The following is an 18,776-nucleotide window of genomic DNA, read 5'->3' on the forward strand; positions in this document are numbered from 1 at the left end:
GCCCTGGTTTTGCGCATGATTAGATACGGCTGCATTAGTTGATCGGATAGATCAACTCCCCCCCATGTGCCGATTATATTGCTGAATGCAGACTGGCACCCGTTTATATTCCTCTCTGCCACGAACTGCGACCCTGCGAGTGTTTTCCCCATGGATGGTAGTTAGGATGAAAACCTCCTTTTTATCGCGGTACTTGAGTGCCAGCAGTTCATTCTGGCAGAGAGCTGCTGTTTCCCCCTTTTTTATTTTTTTTTCTGCTAGAGCCTTTGGGAAACCTGTGCGACTCTTCCTGATAGTGCCACAGGCCACGGTCTCAAAACAGTACAGCATTTGTAAGAGTGGGATGCTGTTATAAAAGTTATCGATGTGTAAGTGATAACCTTTGTTGATTAATGGCATTATTAAGTCCCAGACAATTTTCCCACTTGTCCCTATTGTATCTGGGCAACCTGGGGGATCAAGGTGGCTATCCATTCCTTCGTATACACGGAAGGTGTATACATAGCCACTGCCACTTTCACATAATTTTATAAAATTTGATCCCATACCGGGATCTTTTGGATGGGATGTATTGTCTAAATCCCAGTCTTCCCTTATTTCATGAGGGACTCATCAATTGAAATTTGTTTTTTGGGGTGTAAATAGTGGCAAATTTTTCATTTAAGTGGGAAATTAGAGGGCGTATTTTATAAAGAATGTCATACTGCGGATGACCTTTTGGGGGGCACTTCATATTGTCATTAAAATGCATAAAACGCAGTATGTCCTCATATCTCTCCCTATGCATAGTCTGGGAAAAAAATGGGGGTATTAAAAATAGGATTTTTAGTCCAGTACATTCTAATTGTGGGCTTTTTAACTATCCCCATTAACATGGTCAGTGCCCAGAATTGTTTAATTTCTGGCACACTGGTTGGGTACCATCTCTCTGTCCTGGCGATTCGGGAGTCTTGGTTGCGTGCAAGATATTGCTCCGCATACAGATTCGTCTGGGTAACTACCTCCCCAAAAAAATCATCCCCCAAAAAGAGCTCCATACAATCCAGCGCATTATAGCCAGACAGGTCAGCCTGTATGCCAGGATTGGCAGTGAACACTGGGATGTCTGGCGAAAAATGATTAGGGGGTACCCAGTCATCTGCGCCATATTGAACATTAGGGGAATCAGCGACTTCCTCTGATGTTACTGCAGTATCTGGCACATAGTCCCTGTCCCCTGCGTCACTCTCTGAGGCAGTGTCGGTCACCTCTGAGTCGGCGGCTAACAGGGCATAAGCCTCCTCTGCGCTATACTTTCGCAACATTTTTAATACAGTTAACACAGCTAAGAAAACTTTAACTAAATAACTAAACTTTTTTTTTTTAACCCCTAACTAAATTCCCCAAATTACCACTAAATTCCACCCACCAACTAACTAAATCACAAATTAATAAAATAAAAGAATAAAATTTAACCCCTTAGGGTTACAAAAAAAATAAAATTTAACCCTTAAGTGTAAAAAAAAAATAGATCACAGTAAAGTACTGTGACCTGTATATTGATCACTGCTAGCAGTGATCAAGCAGCAGGGAAAGGGTTAATATTTTTTTTTTTTTTTAAAGGAAGGGGAAAGGGATTAGGCACCTTTGAAAGATAATCAGTATATTTCTGGGACACAATGTTGCAACGATCCGTCTCTCTCCACTTCACAAACCCACAAGAGGTGGAGGGAGGCGGATCAGATATCCCAGCAGTATTGTGACCGCTGTGACTGGCTGTCACAGCGATCACATGTGCTGGGACATCGCAATTTGCTGTTGCTGGTCTGCCCCTGACTCAGAGGGACCCAGCAACAGCGTTAACCCCGCGATCGCGGCGTTAATTTTACCGCGTGATGGATGAGGTCCGTCACCCGTCGTTAAGGGCATCCCCAGGATGACGGACCTTGCCCGTCACCCGTCCTGAAGGGGTTAAAAAGCCTACAGGAACAAGGGAGCACACACCAGAACAACTAAATTAAGCTGTAGTCCTTCAGATAAATCAAGTGTCCTTTTTAAGTATAAGTTCATTTGCTGACTAATAAAACAAGATATCAGAGCATATAAAGTATGTGATTATATCCTATGACACAATTAGTTTTTATTTTTTGTTTTTTTTGTGTGTGTGTGCGCAATATAAAACAAATTTTAGTATAAATTTTCTCTTTATTGGAATAATTTTTTTTTTCAGTTTTCTTTTCTTTTTCAAAAAGCATTCATAAATACATAAATATACATTTGTTGTCATCAATGTAAATACGTATAAAAAATTACAAGACTTAACACATGACAAAACATGCATAACAATTATTAACAATTATTGACTGGAATCTATAGCTTGAAAAAAGGGACCTTTTAATATATCAGAAAAAATGAACTAAATTCATTTAAAACGCTCTTTAATCTTTCTTATCAAGTTATCAAAATGATGGATATATTTTCCATCATTATTTAAACATGCAACTCCTATCTCCATTTCAAGCTGGAATAGCAATTGAGCCATACATTTTTTCATATCTGGTGTAGTAGTTTGTTTCCAAGTTCTTGCTATTAGGATCTTCGATACAATAAAGGAATGGATGGTCAATATTAATTGATCTTTGGGGAATCTATCCCAATTGAGATGAAGTAGGCCTACTTGTCAACATTTTTTTATTTTAATATTAAAAAAAAAAAAAAAAACTATATATTGAATCCCATAAACTAGAAATTTTTGGACAGCTCCACCAGATATGCAACATATCTCCTTCATGTGTTAGACATCTCCAACATAGGGAGGAATTAGATGTAGATATTTTGGCCAACCTTGTTGGTACTAGGTACCACCTATGAAGAACTTTAAAAAAAAAAAGTTTCAATTAAATTTAAACAATGTATATGTTTTCAAAGTAATTTCATAGGTGTGCACCAAGCCTTATAAGATAATTTAATATTAAGATGTTTTTCCCATTGTTTTTTAGCTGTGGGGAAAAGATCTGAATAAATTTGTCTAATCAGATCAGTTGCCATAGAACATGTAGATTTTGTTACCTTTTTATCAAAAATCCTATAAACCAAGTTATTAATGCTGCAATCCTTTCTTAATAAGGACTCATTTAGAAATCCTCTTACTCTCATGTAAGAAAAGATTTCTATGTCAGAGAGATTAAGTTTAGATTTAAGATTATTAAATGGCAGCAATTTGTTGTTTTGAAGGAGATCTTTATTAAAGATCTCTTTCTCAAGTCTCCATTTGGAGAGATTTATGTCTGGAATAACTCTTTCCATAGCCCGGATATTTGCTCCTTCAATTATCTTTTTTTGATATCTTAAGTGATTTTTTGATTCGTTGCCATTCATCGATAAGATGAGATACAATCATAGAGTTAGATTGCATTAAATGAATATTATAATTAGTCTTATCATCCCAAATCAGGAGCGCTAGATCCTTCTCTTTTGTTCTTATTGATTCTATCTGATACCAGGGTTGTTTTTTTTGAATCAGAAATATAAAATGTATGTATATGGGAAACTATATTAGCACTATATATATATATCTCTTTGATAAGTGGGAAGGCCATTCCTCCTTGATTAATATTTTTTTGTTAAAACTTGAGATTTTATTCTTGGTGTTTTCCCATTCCAAATAAAGTTAGAAAATGAATGTTGGAGCATGTCTAGCCAAGGTTTTGGAACTTTCAATGGGATCATATTGAAAAGATAGGCCCATTTGGGGATAACAAATGCTTTTATTGTGTTGACTCTTCCCCACCAAGAAATCTCCAAAGGTCGCCATTCCTTTAGAGTTTTATTTGTGTATTTTAACATTTTTAAAAAATTAGTCTCTACCATATTTTGAGGATTTGCCGTAATAATAATTCCTAAATATTGAAACTCTTTTTTTTTTGTCCACTGGAAGTTATATTTCTCTTGAAGAGAACCTAGTATATGAGAATTTATATTAATTGTTAAAGCTATGGTTTTATGGAAGTTTATCTTATAATTTGACACCTCACCATAATTTTTAATCTCTTGCTTTAAATTAGAAAGTGAAATATCAGGATCTGTTATTGAGATCAATACGTCATCTGCATAAAGGCATATCTTTGCTTCTTCTTCTTCTATTATCATACCTCTTATTCCCAAATTTTCTCTAATAGTTATAGCAAATGGTTCGATTGAGAGAACGTATAGCAGGGGCGATAATGGACACCCTTGCCTCGTTCCGTTAATATCGAACCATTCTGAACATATATCATATCCTATTATTCTTGCCGATGGACCTTTTGTAAAGCGCCTTGATTGCAAGTGCAATCCAACCTTCCAAGCCGAATGCAGTCAGAACTTCATTCATATATCCCCATCTGACCCTGTCGAAAGCCTTTTCTGCATCAGTCGACAGGGTCAGAAGGGGCGTCTCTGTTAATTTAGCATATTCAAACAAATCAATGGTTCTACGAGAATTATCGCTAGCGTGGCGACCTTTAACAAACTCTATTTGATCTCTATGTATCAGTTCAGGAAGTAATAAGTTAAGTCTCTTGGCCAATACTGCAGCATATAATTTAACATCTATATTTATTAAAGAGATAGGCCTATAATTTATTTCTGTTGGAACTTTGTTAGGTTTCAAAATAGGCTTTATATTAGCTCTTAATAGTTCTCGTGTTATTTTGCCTGAAGAGGCAATTTCGTTAAACGTTGCAGTTATATTAGATATTATAATTTTTTTAAAATATTTTAAAAAATAAATTAGAAAAACCATCAGGGCCAGGTGTTTTTGATGATTGTAAATTATTTGTGGTTTCTTCTACTTCTGTCTGATTTTTTTTTATTTCGATTTTCTCTTTGGAGTGGAGTCATTTTAGGAATTTTTTATTTTATGTAAATACTTCACAATAGCCTGGTTTGCAGGTGTATGATGTAGGTTATATAGCTTTTCGTAATACTTCTTGAATGAATTACCTATATCTTCTGGGGTCAACAAAACTTTTCCATCTTCGATAATTTTATAAATCTTATTCTCCATTTTGTTTTTTGTTTTTAAGTCAATTTGTTAGTATTTTATCTATTTTATTACTCCGGTAATAAAATTTAGTTTTTAATCGTTTTAAATTGAATTCGATTCTTTCAAGAATCTTTTGATTTATCATATTTTTAGATTTTTTTATTAAAAGTATTGTATCCTGAGAAAATGTCTTATTATTTTGAGCTTGAAGTTTGTATAATTGTAAATAGAGTTCTGATAATGGAGCCCCTCTCAATTTTTTTTCATAACTTTATTAGTTTTATGAAATAACCCCTAATAACCGCTTTATATGTAGACCATACATTTTGGTTGGATGTAGCTTCAGGAAGATTTTCAGCAAAAAATAATTCAGAGAGATTTTTTTATATATTCTATATTTTGGAATTGTTAAGTTTCCATGGTGAAAAATATTTCTTCCCATTTTCTTTAATTTCTAATATTAGAAATTTGTGATCTGACCATGTATTGATCTCTATTTTGATAGATTTTTCTAGTTTTATAAGGTCAGAGTCACCCCAACACATCTTTTATTGCTGAGGTTTTATGAGCAGATTAAGTATGGGTATAGTTACGGTCCGTGGGATGGAAAGTTCTCCATAAATCAAAAATATATATTTTTATTTTTTTTTAGCCAAATTACATAATGAAGATGCTTGATTAGCAAGATTTTTATCTGTAAGTTGGCCAGGTTTTATTTGTTTATCTAATTTAGGGTCGGCCACACAGTTAAAATCACCTGCTATTAATAATATTCCTTTTCGGATTGTTTCTACTCTTATCATTATTTTTGATATATATTTGATTGGAGCTTTATTAGGAAGATAGATATTGAGTAGAGTGTATTGAATCTCATTGAACTTTCCTATCCATATAATAAATCTCCCTTCTAAGTCACTTTTGGAATAATCACATGAGTAGTTAACCAAATTAGAAAACAATATTGCTACCCCTTTTTTTTTGTTTGTTTGTTTGTTTGATCTGATGGTTCAGCAATAATAATAAAAAACTTTTTATAGTTCCAGTAATGATTATTTTGTTTCTTCCAATGGGTTTCCTGTATAAAGGAAATGTGAGCTTTTTCTTTAAGTAGAGTATTATATAAATAAGCTCTTTTGTTTGGGGAGTTGAGTCCTTGAACATTTAATGCATATTAGTTTTAATATTTCCAAACATTAATTTCTTTCCCTTTTTTCTGTAAACTTTTTTCTTTTTTCCCTTCCTTTCATTTCTTCCCCTCTTCTACTCCATATTACCATTTCAATCATAAATTGTATAATTTAATCTTTTTGATCAATCTAATATTTTTCTATTTTACCAATGATGTAATTTAAGGACAAAAATTAAAAAAATGATTATAAAGAATTTTAAAGAAGGAAACATATTACATTATTTTGATGTACCTTTTTGTTCTGTTTTCATTTATGTTCTTGTGAACTTTGACTCTTCCAGACCTCAGCTTGCAACCAGACTTCTGGCGCACAAAATACAGTCACCGCAAGAATGGGAGGCTATGCAAGCACTCACGGTAATATTACCACCTTTCATTAATGTGTGTTAAATAAAATTAAAACATTAATAGGGAACCGTCACTTTTACACCATTTACCAAAACATTAAAAATAATCTATAACTTGATATTCTTATTAGTGTGTTGACATTTTTCTTGGTTTCTAAAAGGACTCCCTGCTTCATTAGTTCTTTAATGCATTTGATAGGCTTGGGCTTCGTTAATATGCATGCTTACATTTTTATGATTTTTGCTGCACAATAAGATTGCCTCTTTAGCCACACCTCCTCGCTCCTTATCAAAAAGACATGCGCACAGCTCAGACACTAACATACAGAACAACAAATTAACATCCATTAGAAGGAGAGGACACCCAAGAAGACATATAGTAAGGATAACACTACCTGTTTATAGTTTGTCTGACTGTCTGCTGCCCGCTGGGGAATTTAAAAGTAGCTCACTTAGTGCTGTTGGGGCTGAGACTGTGAACATACATTTGACAAGGAAGTCTTTCTGGCATGAGGGGATGTGGCTAAAGAGGCAGCAGTGGTGTACTAAGGAGGTGCGGGGGGGGCGGTCCGCCCCGGGTGCCATCATGCAGGGGGGTGCCACCAGGGCTGGCCAGGCTTGTAGTTCAGTGAGCTGTGTGGCTGCACCAGGTGCCATAGCAGCAGGGGCGCTGGGCAGCTGACACAGCTCACACGCAGGAGCTGACAGCAGGAGCAGGAGATCTGCCCAGAGATTTGGAGGCAGAGCCAGAACGGACGTGGGGGCGGAGCTAAATGCAGCCTCATACTGCTGCACACAGCTTCCCCAACTACAGCACAGGAGGGACTGAATCCACTCCTCCTCCAGCCCAAGCTTACTGTAAGTGAGAGAGTGAGTGCTGTGTGCAACTGTGATTGTGACTGTCTTTGACTGTGTGTGTGATTGTTTTTGACTGTGTGTGTGATTGTTTTTGACTGTGTGTGTGTGTGTGTGTGTATAACTGTGATTGTGACTGTCTTTGACTCTGTGTGTGTGTGTGTGTGTGTGACTGCCTGCGATTGTCTGTGTGACTGTGTGAATGTCTGCCTGTGATTGAGGGTTTGAGTGACTGTCTGTCACTGTGTATGAGACTGCCTGTGATTGTGTGTGTGAGATTGACTGTCTGTGACTGTATGATTGTGTGTGACTGTCTGCTTCTGATTGTGTGTGTGTATGTGTGACTGCCTGTGACTCTGTGTGTGTGACTGTCTGTTGCTGTGTGTGTGTGTGTGTGTGTGTGAGTGACTGTCTGCCTGTGATTGTGGGTGTGTGAGTGACTGTCTGTGACTGTGTTGTGTGTATGTGTGACTGTCTGCCTGTGGGTGTGTGTGTGTGACTGCAGGGGCGGACTGAGAACCCTCAGGGCCCCGGGCAAAATAAATCAAGGGCCCCCTTACAGGCCCCACCCATACTCCGCAGCAAGCGCCACCCATGCCCCGCCTCCATGCACCGCCTCCAGCCACACCCTACACAATCTTTAGACACAAGGAACAAAAGTGCAATAATCCCTTCAAGGCCCCAGTAGAGACTACAATTGAGGGCTAATGGGCCATGGAGGGGGGGTCTTTCTAGCAGAGGCTATCTCAGTGTCCTTTAGAGAGTGTGTTAGAAAGAATCCCCTCCAGGCCCTATTAGAGACTACAATGGAGTCTAATAGGCTTGGAAGGGGGTCTTTCTAACAGAGGCCATCTCAGTGTCCCTGCTGGAAACAGTCGCCTCCAGGCCCCAGTAGAGACTACAATTGAGGGCTAATGGGCCATGGAGGGGGGGAGCATTCTAGCAGACGCTATCTCAGTGTCCTTTAGAGAGTGTGTTAGAAAGAATTTCCTCCAGGTCCCATTAGAGACTACAATGGAGTCTAATGGGGCCTGGAGGGGGGTCTCTCCAACACTCTGGTTCCTATTCACAATATAGCAACACAACATAGCTCGCTGATACCTAGGCCAAGTTGGCTCCTCTTACCTTAATTACTGTTGCTGGCTGGCAGTCTGTGGGCTTGCTGGAAGGCTGTGGGCTTACTGGCTGCGGCTGGCAGGCTGTGGGCTTGCTGGCTGCGGCTGGCAGGCTGTTGGCTTGCTGGCTGCGGCTGGCAGGCTGTTGGCTTGCTGGCTGCGGCTGGCAGGCTGTTGGCTTGCTGGCTGCGGCTGGCAGGCTGTTGGCTTGCTGGCTGCGGCTGGCAGGCTGTTGGCTTGCTGGCTGCGGCTGGCAGGCTGTTGGCTTGCTGGCTGCGGCTGGCAGGCTGTTGGCTTGCTGGCTGCGGCTGGCAGGCTGTTGGCTTGCTGGCTGCGGCTGGCAGGCTGTTGGCTTGCTGGCTGCGGCTGGCAGGCTGTTGGCTTGCTGGCTGCGGCTGGCAGGCTGTTGGCTTGCTGGCTGCGGCTGGCAGGCTGTTGGCTTGCTGGCTGCGGCTGGCAGGCTGTTGGCTTGCTGGCTGCGGCTGGCAGGCTGTTGGCTTGCTGGCTGCGGCTGGCAGGCTGTTGGCTTGCTGGCTGCGGCTGGCAGGCTGTTGGCTTGCTGGCTGCGGCTGGCAGGCTGTTGGCTTCCTGGCTGCGGCTGGCAGGCTGTTGGCTTCCTGGCTGCGGCTGGCAGGCTGTTGGCTTGCTGGCTGCGGCTGGCAGGCTGTTGGCTTGCTGGCTGCGGCTGGCAGGCTGTTGGCTTGCTGGCTGCGGCTGGCAGGCTGTTGGCTTGCTGGCTGCGGCTGGCAGGCTGTGGGCTTGCTGGCTGCGGCTGGCAGGCTGTGGGCTTGCTGGCTGCGGCTGGCAGGCTGTGGGCTTGCTGGCTGTAAGCCTAACTGGTGGCCTGTGGGCTGGCTGGCTGGCTGGCTGGCCGGCCTGTGGGCTGGCTGGCTGGCCGGCCTGTGGGCTGGCTGGCTGGCTGGCCGGCCTGTGGGCTGGCTGGCTGGCTGGCTGGCCGGCCTGTGGGCTGGCTGGCTGGCTGGCTGGCCGGCCTGTGGGCTGGCTGGCTGGCCGGCCTGTGGGCTGGCTGGCTGGCTGGCTGGCCGGCCTGTGGGCTGGCTGGCTGGCTGGCTGGCCGGCCTGTGGGCTGGCTGGCTGGCTGGCTGGCTGGCCGGCCTGTGGGCTGGCTGGCTGGCTGGCTGGCCGGCCTGTGGGCTGGCTGGCTGGCTGGCTGGCCGGCCTGTGGGCTGGCTGGCTGGCTGGCTGGCCGGCCTGTGGGCTGGCTGGCTGGCTGGCTGGCTGGCCGGCCTGTGGGCTGGCTGGCTGGCTGGCTGGCTGGCCGGCCTGTGGGCTGGCTGGCTGGCTGGCCGGCCTGTGGGCTGGCTGGCTGGCTGGCTGGCTGGCTGGCCGGCCTGTGGGCTGGCTGGCTGGCTGGCTGGCCGGCCTGTGGGCTGGCTGGCTGGCTGGCTGGCCGGCCTGTGGGCTGGCTGGCTGGCTGGCTGGCCGGCCTGTGGGCTGGCTGGCTGGCTGGCCTGTGGGCTCCCCTGTAGCGTGGCCGAGCTGCTCGCCGGTCCGCGGTGCCCGGCCGTAGTGATAGGAAGGTGCACACTGAGTGTGCACCTTCCTGTCAGTCCGGCCGGGTACAGGAAACAGAAACTCCTGTTCCGCGCGGTACATGAGTTTCTGTTTCCTGTACCCGGCCGGACTGACAGGAAGGTGCACACTCAGTGTGCACCTTCCTATCACTACGGCCGGGCACTGCGGACCGGGAGCGTTACAGGGGAGGGAAGGTGAGAAGCTGCAGCCGCCTGAGGCTCTTAAGAGAGCGCTCAGGCGGCTGCAGCATTTAAAGGGGCGGGCGGGCCCCCCTCCCGGCCAGGCCCTCGGACCATGTCCGAAGTGCCCGACCGGTCAGTCCGCCCCTGTGTGACTGTGAATCTGTGTGTGTATGTGTGACTGTCTGCCTTTGTGATTGCCTGCGTGTTTGACTGTCTGCCTGTAACTGTGTGTGAGGGACTGTGTGCATCTGACTGTGTCTGACAGTCTTCACCCTGCAGTGAGCCGGCAGCCAGGATATGATGTCATCGTGGCCTCGGCATCATTACAGGGCGTGCGATGGACCTGTGCAGAAAGAGCACAGAGATCCCAGCAGCAACCACTGACCACCAGCGACTGAGCATCCACTCCAGCCCTTCTAGAGCAAGGTAGGAAGGCTGGGTGGACCTCGTAATTATTAAATGTGTGCATGTATGTGATGTTTGTGTGTGTGTGTATGCGATTGTGTGTCTGTGATTGTATGTGTGTGGGTCAGTGATTGTGTTTGTGTATATCTGTGATTATGTGTGTGATTGTGTGTATCTCTGCATATGTGTTTAGTAGATAGCTCCCTTATTTCCTGTCCTTAAATATTGCAATCCCACATAAGGATAACAAATAAGGGATTTATCTACTAAACAACTGAAAATAAGAAGAGGGCGATTTTTTTTTAATCCTTTAGCTGTTTAATAGATAATTCCCTGAATTGGTGCCCGTATGTGAGATTTCCATATTTAAAGATACCAAATGAGGGTGCTGTTTAGCAGATATCTCCTTATTTGGTGTCCTTAAATATGGCAATCCCACAAAGGATAGCAAAAACAGGAGTTATCTGCTAAACAAAGATTGAAATTGAGAGGTGTCAGCCAGCCCACAACAAGAAATCTGGGTGGCTAATGTGAATTATATGCAAATGTGTAGTCAGATGCCAGCATGCAGAACACAGCATGCTGGCATCAGACAGCCAATGCCAGCAAATTACCCCATCCCCTAGTGAGAAGTTTTACTGCTCCCCCTCCTGTTTTGACTGTGGTATCTTATGTGCCCCCCCACATATATTGTTCCTAGAGTCGCCACGATGTCTGCATGTGTATCTGTGTGTGACTGTGTTTGTGTGTGTGTATATGTATCTGCATGTGTGTATGTCCGTGTATGTGTATATGTGCAGACATCTAAAAATCTCTCCAACACTACACACAAATACACTAATGCATTTCAACGTCAACACTACATACAAACCCCACCATTATATATAACCATACCACTGCATTCAAATACCACACAAATGCATGCTTGCATTCAAACGCCAACACTACATATAAACACACCGCTACATTCACTCACATATACTCCATACAAAAACATGCATACATTTAAACACACAAAAACTGCTTAGTGCTAAATACATAAAAAAAAAAAATTGATTGTTTTTATATTTAAATTGAGGGGGGGGGGGGGGATTTGACCATGCGAAAAAAAAAAATCTAACAAGTGCATTAAAGCTGTATTGGTGTGCTTTTTCTTCATGGTGTGGCCATGCTTTTCCCTATTATATTGTTGGCTCATGGATGCTTCCATCTACTTCCCTACTTTGTCTACTGTGTGTTTTGTGATTTGTTTTGAAATTTTAGTGCTAGACCTCTGTATATGTTAATTGTGTATAAATGTATATCTGTATGCATTTATTAACTACACAAAGAAAATAAAAAAATTGTAACCATGGTGACATTGCAGAATTTGTTTGTTTAATGCTGGGTATTTGTAATTGCCGACAGGAAACAGCGGAATAATTATTTTTCTTTTCAAAGTTTTCTTTTTAGTTGGCAGCATTTGTGCACCCACGCACTTAAAGGACCACTTCACTTTTGAGAAATAAAACCATAAAGATCTAGTGTCTGCAGCTATTGCAAGCACTCCCCTCTCTCGCAAAGTTTGTGTTGGCAAATTTACCTCCATTGAGAATTCTGTGTGGCATAGCATGGCGTTTAATTCATTCTTCTCGATGAGCTGTGTTAAAGCTCATTGAGAAGTGTTAGCAGGTGTGCTCTGATTCATAGAGGAGAAAGTATTTCAGCAGCAAATTTATAAACATGCTGATTTTTCAATTGAATAGAGGTTATAAAACCTAATCTTTTTTTGCATTTGTAAATGTATTGGAATTATTTTTTGAAAAAAATTTAAATACATCCTAAACAAATCTGCACTTGTAGAAATTGGGGGTTGGGGAAGGCACACAATAAAATGTTGTGATTTCACTGCTATTTTATAGATCTTTTTTTCTTAACATTTATTATAATAGTTCATATACTATGCTGTAACAGGTCCTGGAAGCATGTATGAAAAACTGCGGCAAACGTTTTCACAGCGAGGTTGGAAAATTCCGGTTCCTTAATGAGCTGATAAAAGTAGTATCCCCAAAGGTAAGTTTGTTTTTGTTTTTTTTTTGTTTGTTTTTTCAATACATTTTTCCCATCAAGATATTGGTAAAAGTACCAGTTGAACCTGTTGCTCTTCTATAGGTTAACATCCGTGTCATCCAGCCGATGCTGTAAACCAGGAGTAGTCAACCTTTTATTATCTACAGCCCACTTTTGTATCTTTGTTGATGGTAAAACTTCCTTTTTTTTTTTTTTCTGTGTGTGTTTATGAGGTGCTGTGCTGTGTGTGAGAACGATGCTGTTTATGTAAGGGGGGCAATGTGTTTTAAGGGTGCATTGGGTCTATGCTGTGTGTAGGTGGGTGAGATGTGAAAATCTATCTTAATTAGAGTTGAGCGGACACCTGGATGTTCGGGTTTGGCGGAACTTCGGCAAAAAGTTCGAGTTCGGGACTCGAACTTGACCCCGAACCCCATTGAAGTCAATGGGGACCCGAACTTTTGGGCACCAAAATGGCTCTAAAAAAGTCCTGGAAAGGGCTAGAGGGCTGCAAAAGGAAGTAAAATGTATTGCCTAAATACTAATGTACTTACCCAGTGGAAGAAGAAGGTTACACTGTATACAATTGTAAATAAAAAGTATACAAACATAGCCAGGATTCAGCTGTAAGCGTTTGCAACACTTATAACAATAAAGTAACACACATTCATATAAAATGAAAGTTACTTGGCTAGTTAATGTAATGACAGGAATGAATAAGTAGATAACTCCCTAATTCCCACGGTATTGGAGAGCTGTCTACTAAAAGGCTGAAAGACCTGAATTGGTCTTTCAGCAAAATTTACTAATACTAAGTAAAGATTACTTAGTATTAGTAAATTATGCCCCTACAAGCTATACCGCGAATAGGGGCATGTCTATTGAACAGTGAGCAGCCTATGACTGCTCACTGTTTAAAAAAAAAAGTTCCCACACCTGAACAGCGGGTGGGGGCCCTAAAGTAAAATATGGGGGGATCTATTGTCCTCCCCCTGGCCCCCACCCATGAGCGGCGGGTGGGGGCCCTAAATACCAATAAGGGGGGGGGGGGGACCTATTGCCTCCACCCTGAGCACTGGGTGGGGACCCTAAATAAAAATGTAAACCCCCCCCCCCCAGGTGACTAGGGGTCCCCAAACCCCTACTCATCCCCCTCCCCCCCAAAAATTAACCCCTACCTACCCCCCTCACCCTAAAAGTAATGAGGGGGGACCTTTAACTAAGTACCTGTAAAAATAAAATAAAACTTACCATTCTAAAATCTTCTTTTTTTCAGCCCCCAAAAAGGCCAAATAAAAATCCATAATAACCGGCGCACTTAAAAAAAAAAATTACATTTTTTTTTTTAAAAAGTGCAAAAAAATAATCCATCTTCACCCCTCGAGGGCTCCGCGCAGACTGAGCTCTGCAGGGCGGTGCAAGGCTTATAAAGCCTTGCCCCGCCCTGAAATTAGGCTCAGAGCACTCTGGTTGGTGGGTTTAAGCCATCCAATCAGAGTGCTCTGACAAGTAAATAAAGAGACTGACAGGTAAGTCTCTACATTTACCTGTCACAGCACTCTGATTGGTTAGCTTGAAATCCACCAATCAGAGTGTTCTGTGTCATTTTACACAGCGTGGGAAAGTTCTTTGGAATTTTCCCACGCTGTGTAATTTGACTCATAACACTCTGGTTACTTAATCCACCAATCAGAGAGTTATGAGTCAAATTACACAGCGTGGACAAATTCCAAAGAACTTTCCCACGCTGTGTAAAATGACACTGAGCACTCTGGTGGATTTCAAGCTAACCAATCAGAGTGCTGTGACAGGTAAATGTAGAGACTTTCCTGTCAGTCTCTTTATTTATCTGTCAGAGCACTCTGATTGGATGGCTTAAACCCACCAATCAGAGTGCTCTGTGCCTAATTTCAGGGCGGGGCAAGACTTTATAAGCTTTCACCCGCCCTGCAGAGCTCAGTCTGCGCTGAGCCCTCCATGGGTGAAGATGGATTATTTATTTATTTTTTTGGTGCATCATTATTTATGGATTTTTATTTGGCCTTTTTGGGGGCTGAAAGAAGAAGATTTTAGAACAAAGAAAACATCAAATGATAAGTTTATTTTTTTTTTTTACAGGTACTTAGTTAAAGGTTCCCCCCTCATTATTTTTAGGGTGAGGGGCGTAGGTAGGGTTTCATTTATTTTATTTTTTTTTTTTTTGTGGGGGGAGGAGGGGGGGTGACTAGGGGTTTGGGGACCCCGAGTCACCTGGATGTGGGGGGGTTACATTTTTATTTAGGGTGGGTATTTAGGGCCCCCACCCACCGCTCAGGGGTGGGGACAGGACATTAGGTGTGTCCCCCCCTTATTCTAATTTAGGGCCCCCACCCACCGCTCAGGGGGGAGAACATTAGGTTCCCCCCCATTCTTATTTAGGGCTCCCACCCTCCGCTCAGGGGTGGGGGCCAGGGGGGAAGACAATAGGAACACCCACTTATTGGTATTTAGGGCCCCCACCCGCCGCTCAGGGGGGAGGACTGCTTACTGTTTAATAGACATGCCCCTACTAGCATATAGAGGCTGGGTCACATGCTGCACTGGCCAATCACAGCTATGCCATTAGTAGGCATGGCTGTGATTGCTTCTAAGGGCACACGAGTCAAACGCTTGTTGATTGGCTGCCCTGCAGCTTTTCAAAGTGCACCATTTAATCGCCGAACACCGAACCCGAACTGTTACTGAAATGTCTGGGTTCGGGGTCAAAAAATCTTAATGATCGGTACGAACCCGAACTTTACAGTTCGGGTGCGCTCAACTCTAATCTTAATGTCTGCTCCTCCCTCCTTCTTACCTTTTACCAGGGAGTGGGGACATAATGCTGCAAGCCCTGGTGGTCCAGTGTTTGCATGTTCACAATAGCCTACAGCTCCTCCGGCTGCAGGCTGACTCTCTCTTGTCATGGTAATGCGCGGCAACACTCCGACCAGCCTGCTCGCAAGAGGAACACAGAGCCTCCCAGGCCCTTCCCTCCCTCTGCTGGAACTAAGTGCCAGTGGGCTGGTGAGGGAGATATTTGATCTCCTCAGCACCCGAGAGGGCTTACAGCAAGGCTGGCTCTGCATGGGCTGGCAGGGGAGATGAAAGGAGAAAAACCCAGGCTAGGTGCCCCCAAATCACTACAAAGACGTACTGCATCCTACTACCACCCACGTGGGCCACCAAGATTATCCCCGCCAATATATTCAGGATCCCCAAGGGTGCCAACTGAGGCCACACGAGATATTACACTCACCTTCCAAACCAGAACAGATAAAGCAACCGCTCAGGCTGCCTTGAGGGGGAAGACACTGCTCCAATATGAAGGGATGACATTGAACTTCTTCAATGATCTCTCGAGAAGCACCCTAGCTTGGCGGCGTTACCTCCAGCCTCTTACTACGCTCCTCCGCCAAAGAGACCTCAAATACTGATGGCAGACGACCCATACACTCACCATACAGCAGGGATCAGACTCTCACCAGATCAGGGAATTGAAAAAAGCAATACCATTATTACAGGCACTGGGCCTGCCACCAGACTCCCTCACACAGACAGGACTGAAGAGTACAACGCCTCCCCTCACTCGTGGGACCCAGTGAGACACATCCCATTTGTGCCGACAGGTCACACACCCGACCCCTACGTGGCACTCACCACTTGATGAGCAAACAAAACGATACAGAGAGGCCTTGTCAGCCGGAGGAGGTAAACTATACTTTAGCCGGAGGAGGTAAACTATACTTTAGCCGGAGGAGGTATACTATACTTTAACCCAACAGTTACATTTTATAAAATAACTCTCATCACACCTTGCTTAAAAGTTGTTAGGAGTTTTAATACTCTTTACCAATGCACCTCTACAAGAGGTCAATCATAAAGGGTACAGACGGTAACCAAAGTATATTATTATTATTATTATTATTATTATTTTTATAGAGCGCTGTCAAATTCTGCAGCGCTTTACAATGGGTGGACGAACAGACATGTAGTTGTAACCAGACAAGTTGGACACACCGGAACAGAGGGGTTGAGGGCCCAGCTTAATTAGCTTACATGCTAGAGGGAGTGGGGTAAAATGACACAAAAGGTAAGGATAGTATTAGACTAGTGACAGTTGCAGAAGAGGAATCAGTTGGGAGCTATTAACAGTTTAATTGATACGCTTTTATGAAGAAGTGGGGTTTTAACGATGTTTTTGAAGGAGTGGAGACTGGTGAGCATCTAACGGAGGAGGGAAGTGAGTTCCACAGGATCGGTGCAGCCCTCGAGAAATCTTGAAGGCGAGCATCAGAGGTGGGAGTACGGACATAAGATAGACGTAAGTCTTCAGCAGATCGTAAGGGCCTAGACGGGACATACTTGTGGATAAGGGAGGATAGATAGGTGGGAGCAGCATTATGTAGAGATTTGAAAGCAAGAACCAGAATTTTAAATTGAGCTCTATATTTTGTATGGACTGACAGAAGGGTGAGGCATGGGAGGTGCGGACAGGAAGATGAGCCTTGCTGCCGCATTCATTATGGACTGTAATGGCGCAAGTTGGGAGCACGTAAGACCACTGAGAAGCGGATTACAGTAGTCAAGGCGAGAAAGGACAGTGGAATGGACCAACACCTTAGTCGCATCTGGCGTTAAGTAGGGGCAGATGCGCGCAATGTTTTTGAGATGGAAATGACAGGATTTGGCGATAGATTGAACATGAGGCTTGAAGGAGAGGTCGGAGTCAAAGAGAACACCTAGGCAGCGAGCCTGCGAGGTGGAGCTGATGGTAGCGCCATTGACTTGGAGGGAGACAGACACAGGAGTAACACTTGAGGGAGGAAAGACCAGAATTTCAGTTTTGGTCAAGTTTAGTTTAAGGAAGTGGGCAGCCATCCAGTTAGAAACAGCAGAGAGGCAGTCAGAGACACTAGTCAAGAGGGACGGGGAGAGATCAGGAGAGGACAGGTAGATTTGCGTGTCATCTGCATAGAAATGATATTGGAAGCCAAAGGAGCTAATGAGTTTACCAAGGGAGGCAGTATAGATAGAGAACAGTAGGGGACCAAGGACTGAACCTTGGGGGACACCAACAGAGATGAGTTGGGGAGAAGAAGCCGAACCAGAGAAAGAAACACTGAAGGAGCGCTGGGAGAGGTAGGAGGAGCACCAGGAGAGAGCAATATCTTGTAGACCGATATTGCTGAGGATAAGAAGAAGCTGTTGATGATCAACAGTGTCAAAAGCCGCAGACAGGTCAAGGAGAATTAGGATAGAGTAGTGACCACGAGATTTTGCAGCGAGTAGATCATTGGATACTTTGGTCAGTGCCATTTCCACAGAGTGCTTAGCGCGGAAACCAGACTGAAGCAGGTCAGGCAGAGAGTTGGACTCGAGGAAGTCTGTCAATCTCGCATACACAATTCTTTCAAGGATCCTGGATGCAAAAAGCAGTAGCGAGATAGGACGATAGTTGGATGGGGAGTTAGGGTCAAGATTGGGCTTCTTTAGAATTGGGGTTACAGTTGCATGTTTGAAGGGCGATGGAAATATACCAGAGGAGAGAGAGAGAGATTGAGAATTTTAGTTAGAGGTGGAGAAAGAGAAGAAGACAGAGTACGGATGAGATGTGAGGGAATTTGATCTAGGGAGCAGGTGGTGGGGCGGGAGGACTGAAGCAGAGCAGAAACCTCTTCCAATGTAGCGGGTGCGAATGAACATAGAACAGCAGAGGGAGTGAAGTTAGGGGAAGTATTGCAAGGGGGGGGAGAAAGATGAGAGATCTCTTCTCTGATTGTAGAGATCTTGTCAGTGAAGTGAGTTGCAAAGTCTGAGGCGGTCAAGTTAGTAGGTGGAGGAGGAACAGCAGGGCGAAGAAGAGTTAAATGTGTGAAAGTGTCGTTTGGGTTCGCGGGAGAGTGTGGTTATGAGGGTATTGAAGTAATTCACTTTTGCAGAGGAAAGAGCAAAGCTGTATGAGCTCAGCATAAATTTATAGTGGAGAAAGTCAGATGCACAGTGAGACTTTCTCCAACAGCGTTCAGCAGTTCTGGAGCATTTTTGGAGGTATCAAGTGAGCTTGGTGTGCTAGGG

The 18,776-nt window shown here is 43.8% G+C and overlaps 1 protein-coding gene across 1 annotated transcript in view; it reads left to right on the forward strand.

Annotated features, from left to right (window-relative positions):
• Positions 1–18,776, forward strand: part of GGA1 (golgi associated, gamma adaptin ear containing, ARF binding protein 1) — a 50,964-nt gene that overhangs the window by 12,855 nt on the left and 19,333 nt on the right. The window contains exons 3-4 of the mRNA XM_063426519.1: positions 6,476–6,551; positions 12,588–12,686. Of these exons, the coding sequence (XP_063282589.1) occupies positions 6,476–6,551; positions 12,588–12,686 (175 nt within the window). The remainder of the gene's footprint in view (positions 1–6,475; positions 6,552–12,587; positions 12,687–18,776) is intronic.

The sequence above is a fragment of the Pelobates fuscus genome, chromosome 7 (assembly GCF_036172605.1).
Source record: "Pelobates fuscus isolate aPelFus1 chromosome 7, aPelFus1.pri, whole genome shotgun sequence".
Classification (NCBI taxonomy): domain Eukaryota; kingdom Metazoa; phylum Chordata; class Amphibia; order Anura; family Pelobatidae; genus Pelobates; species Pelobates fuscus.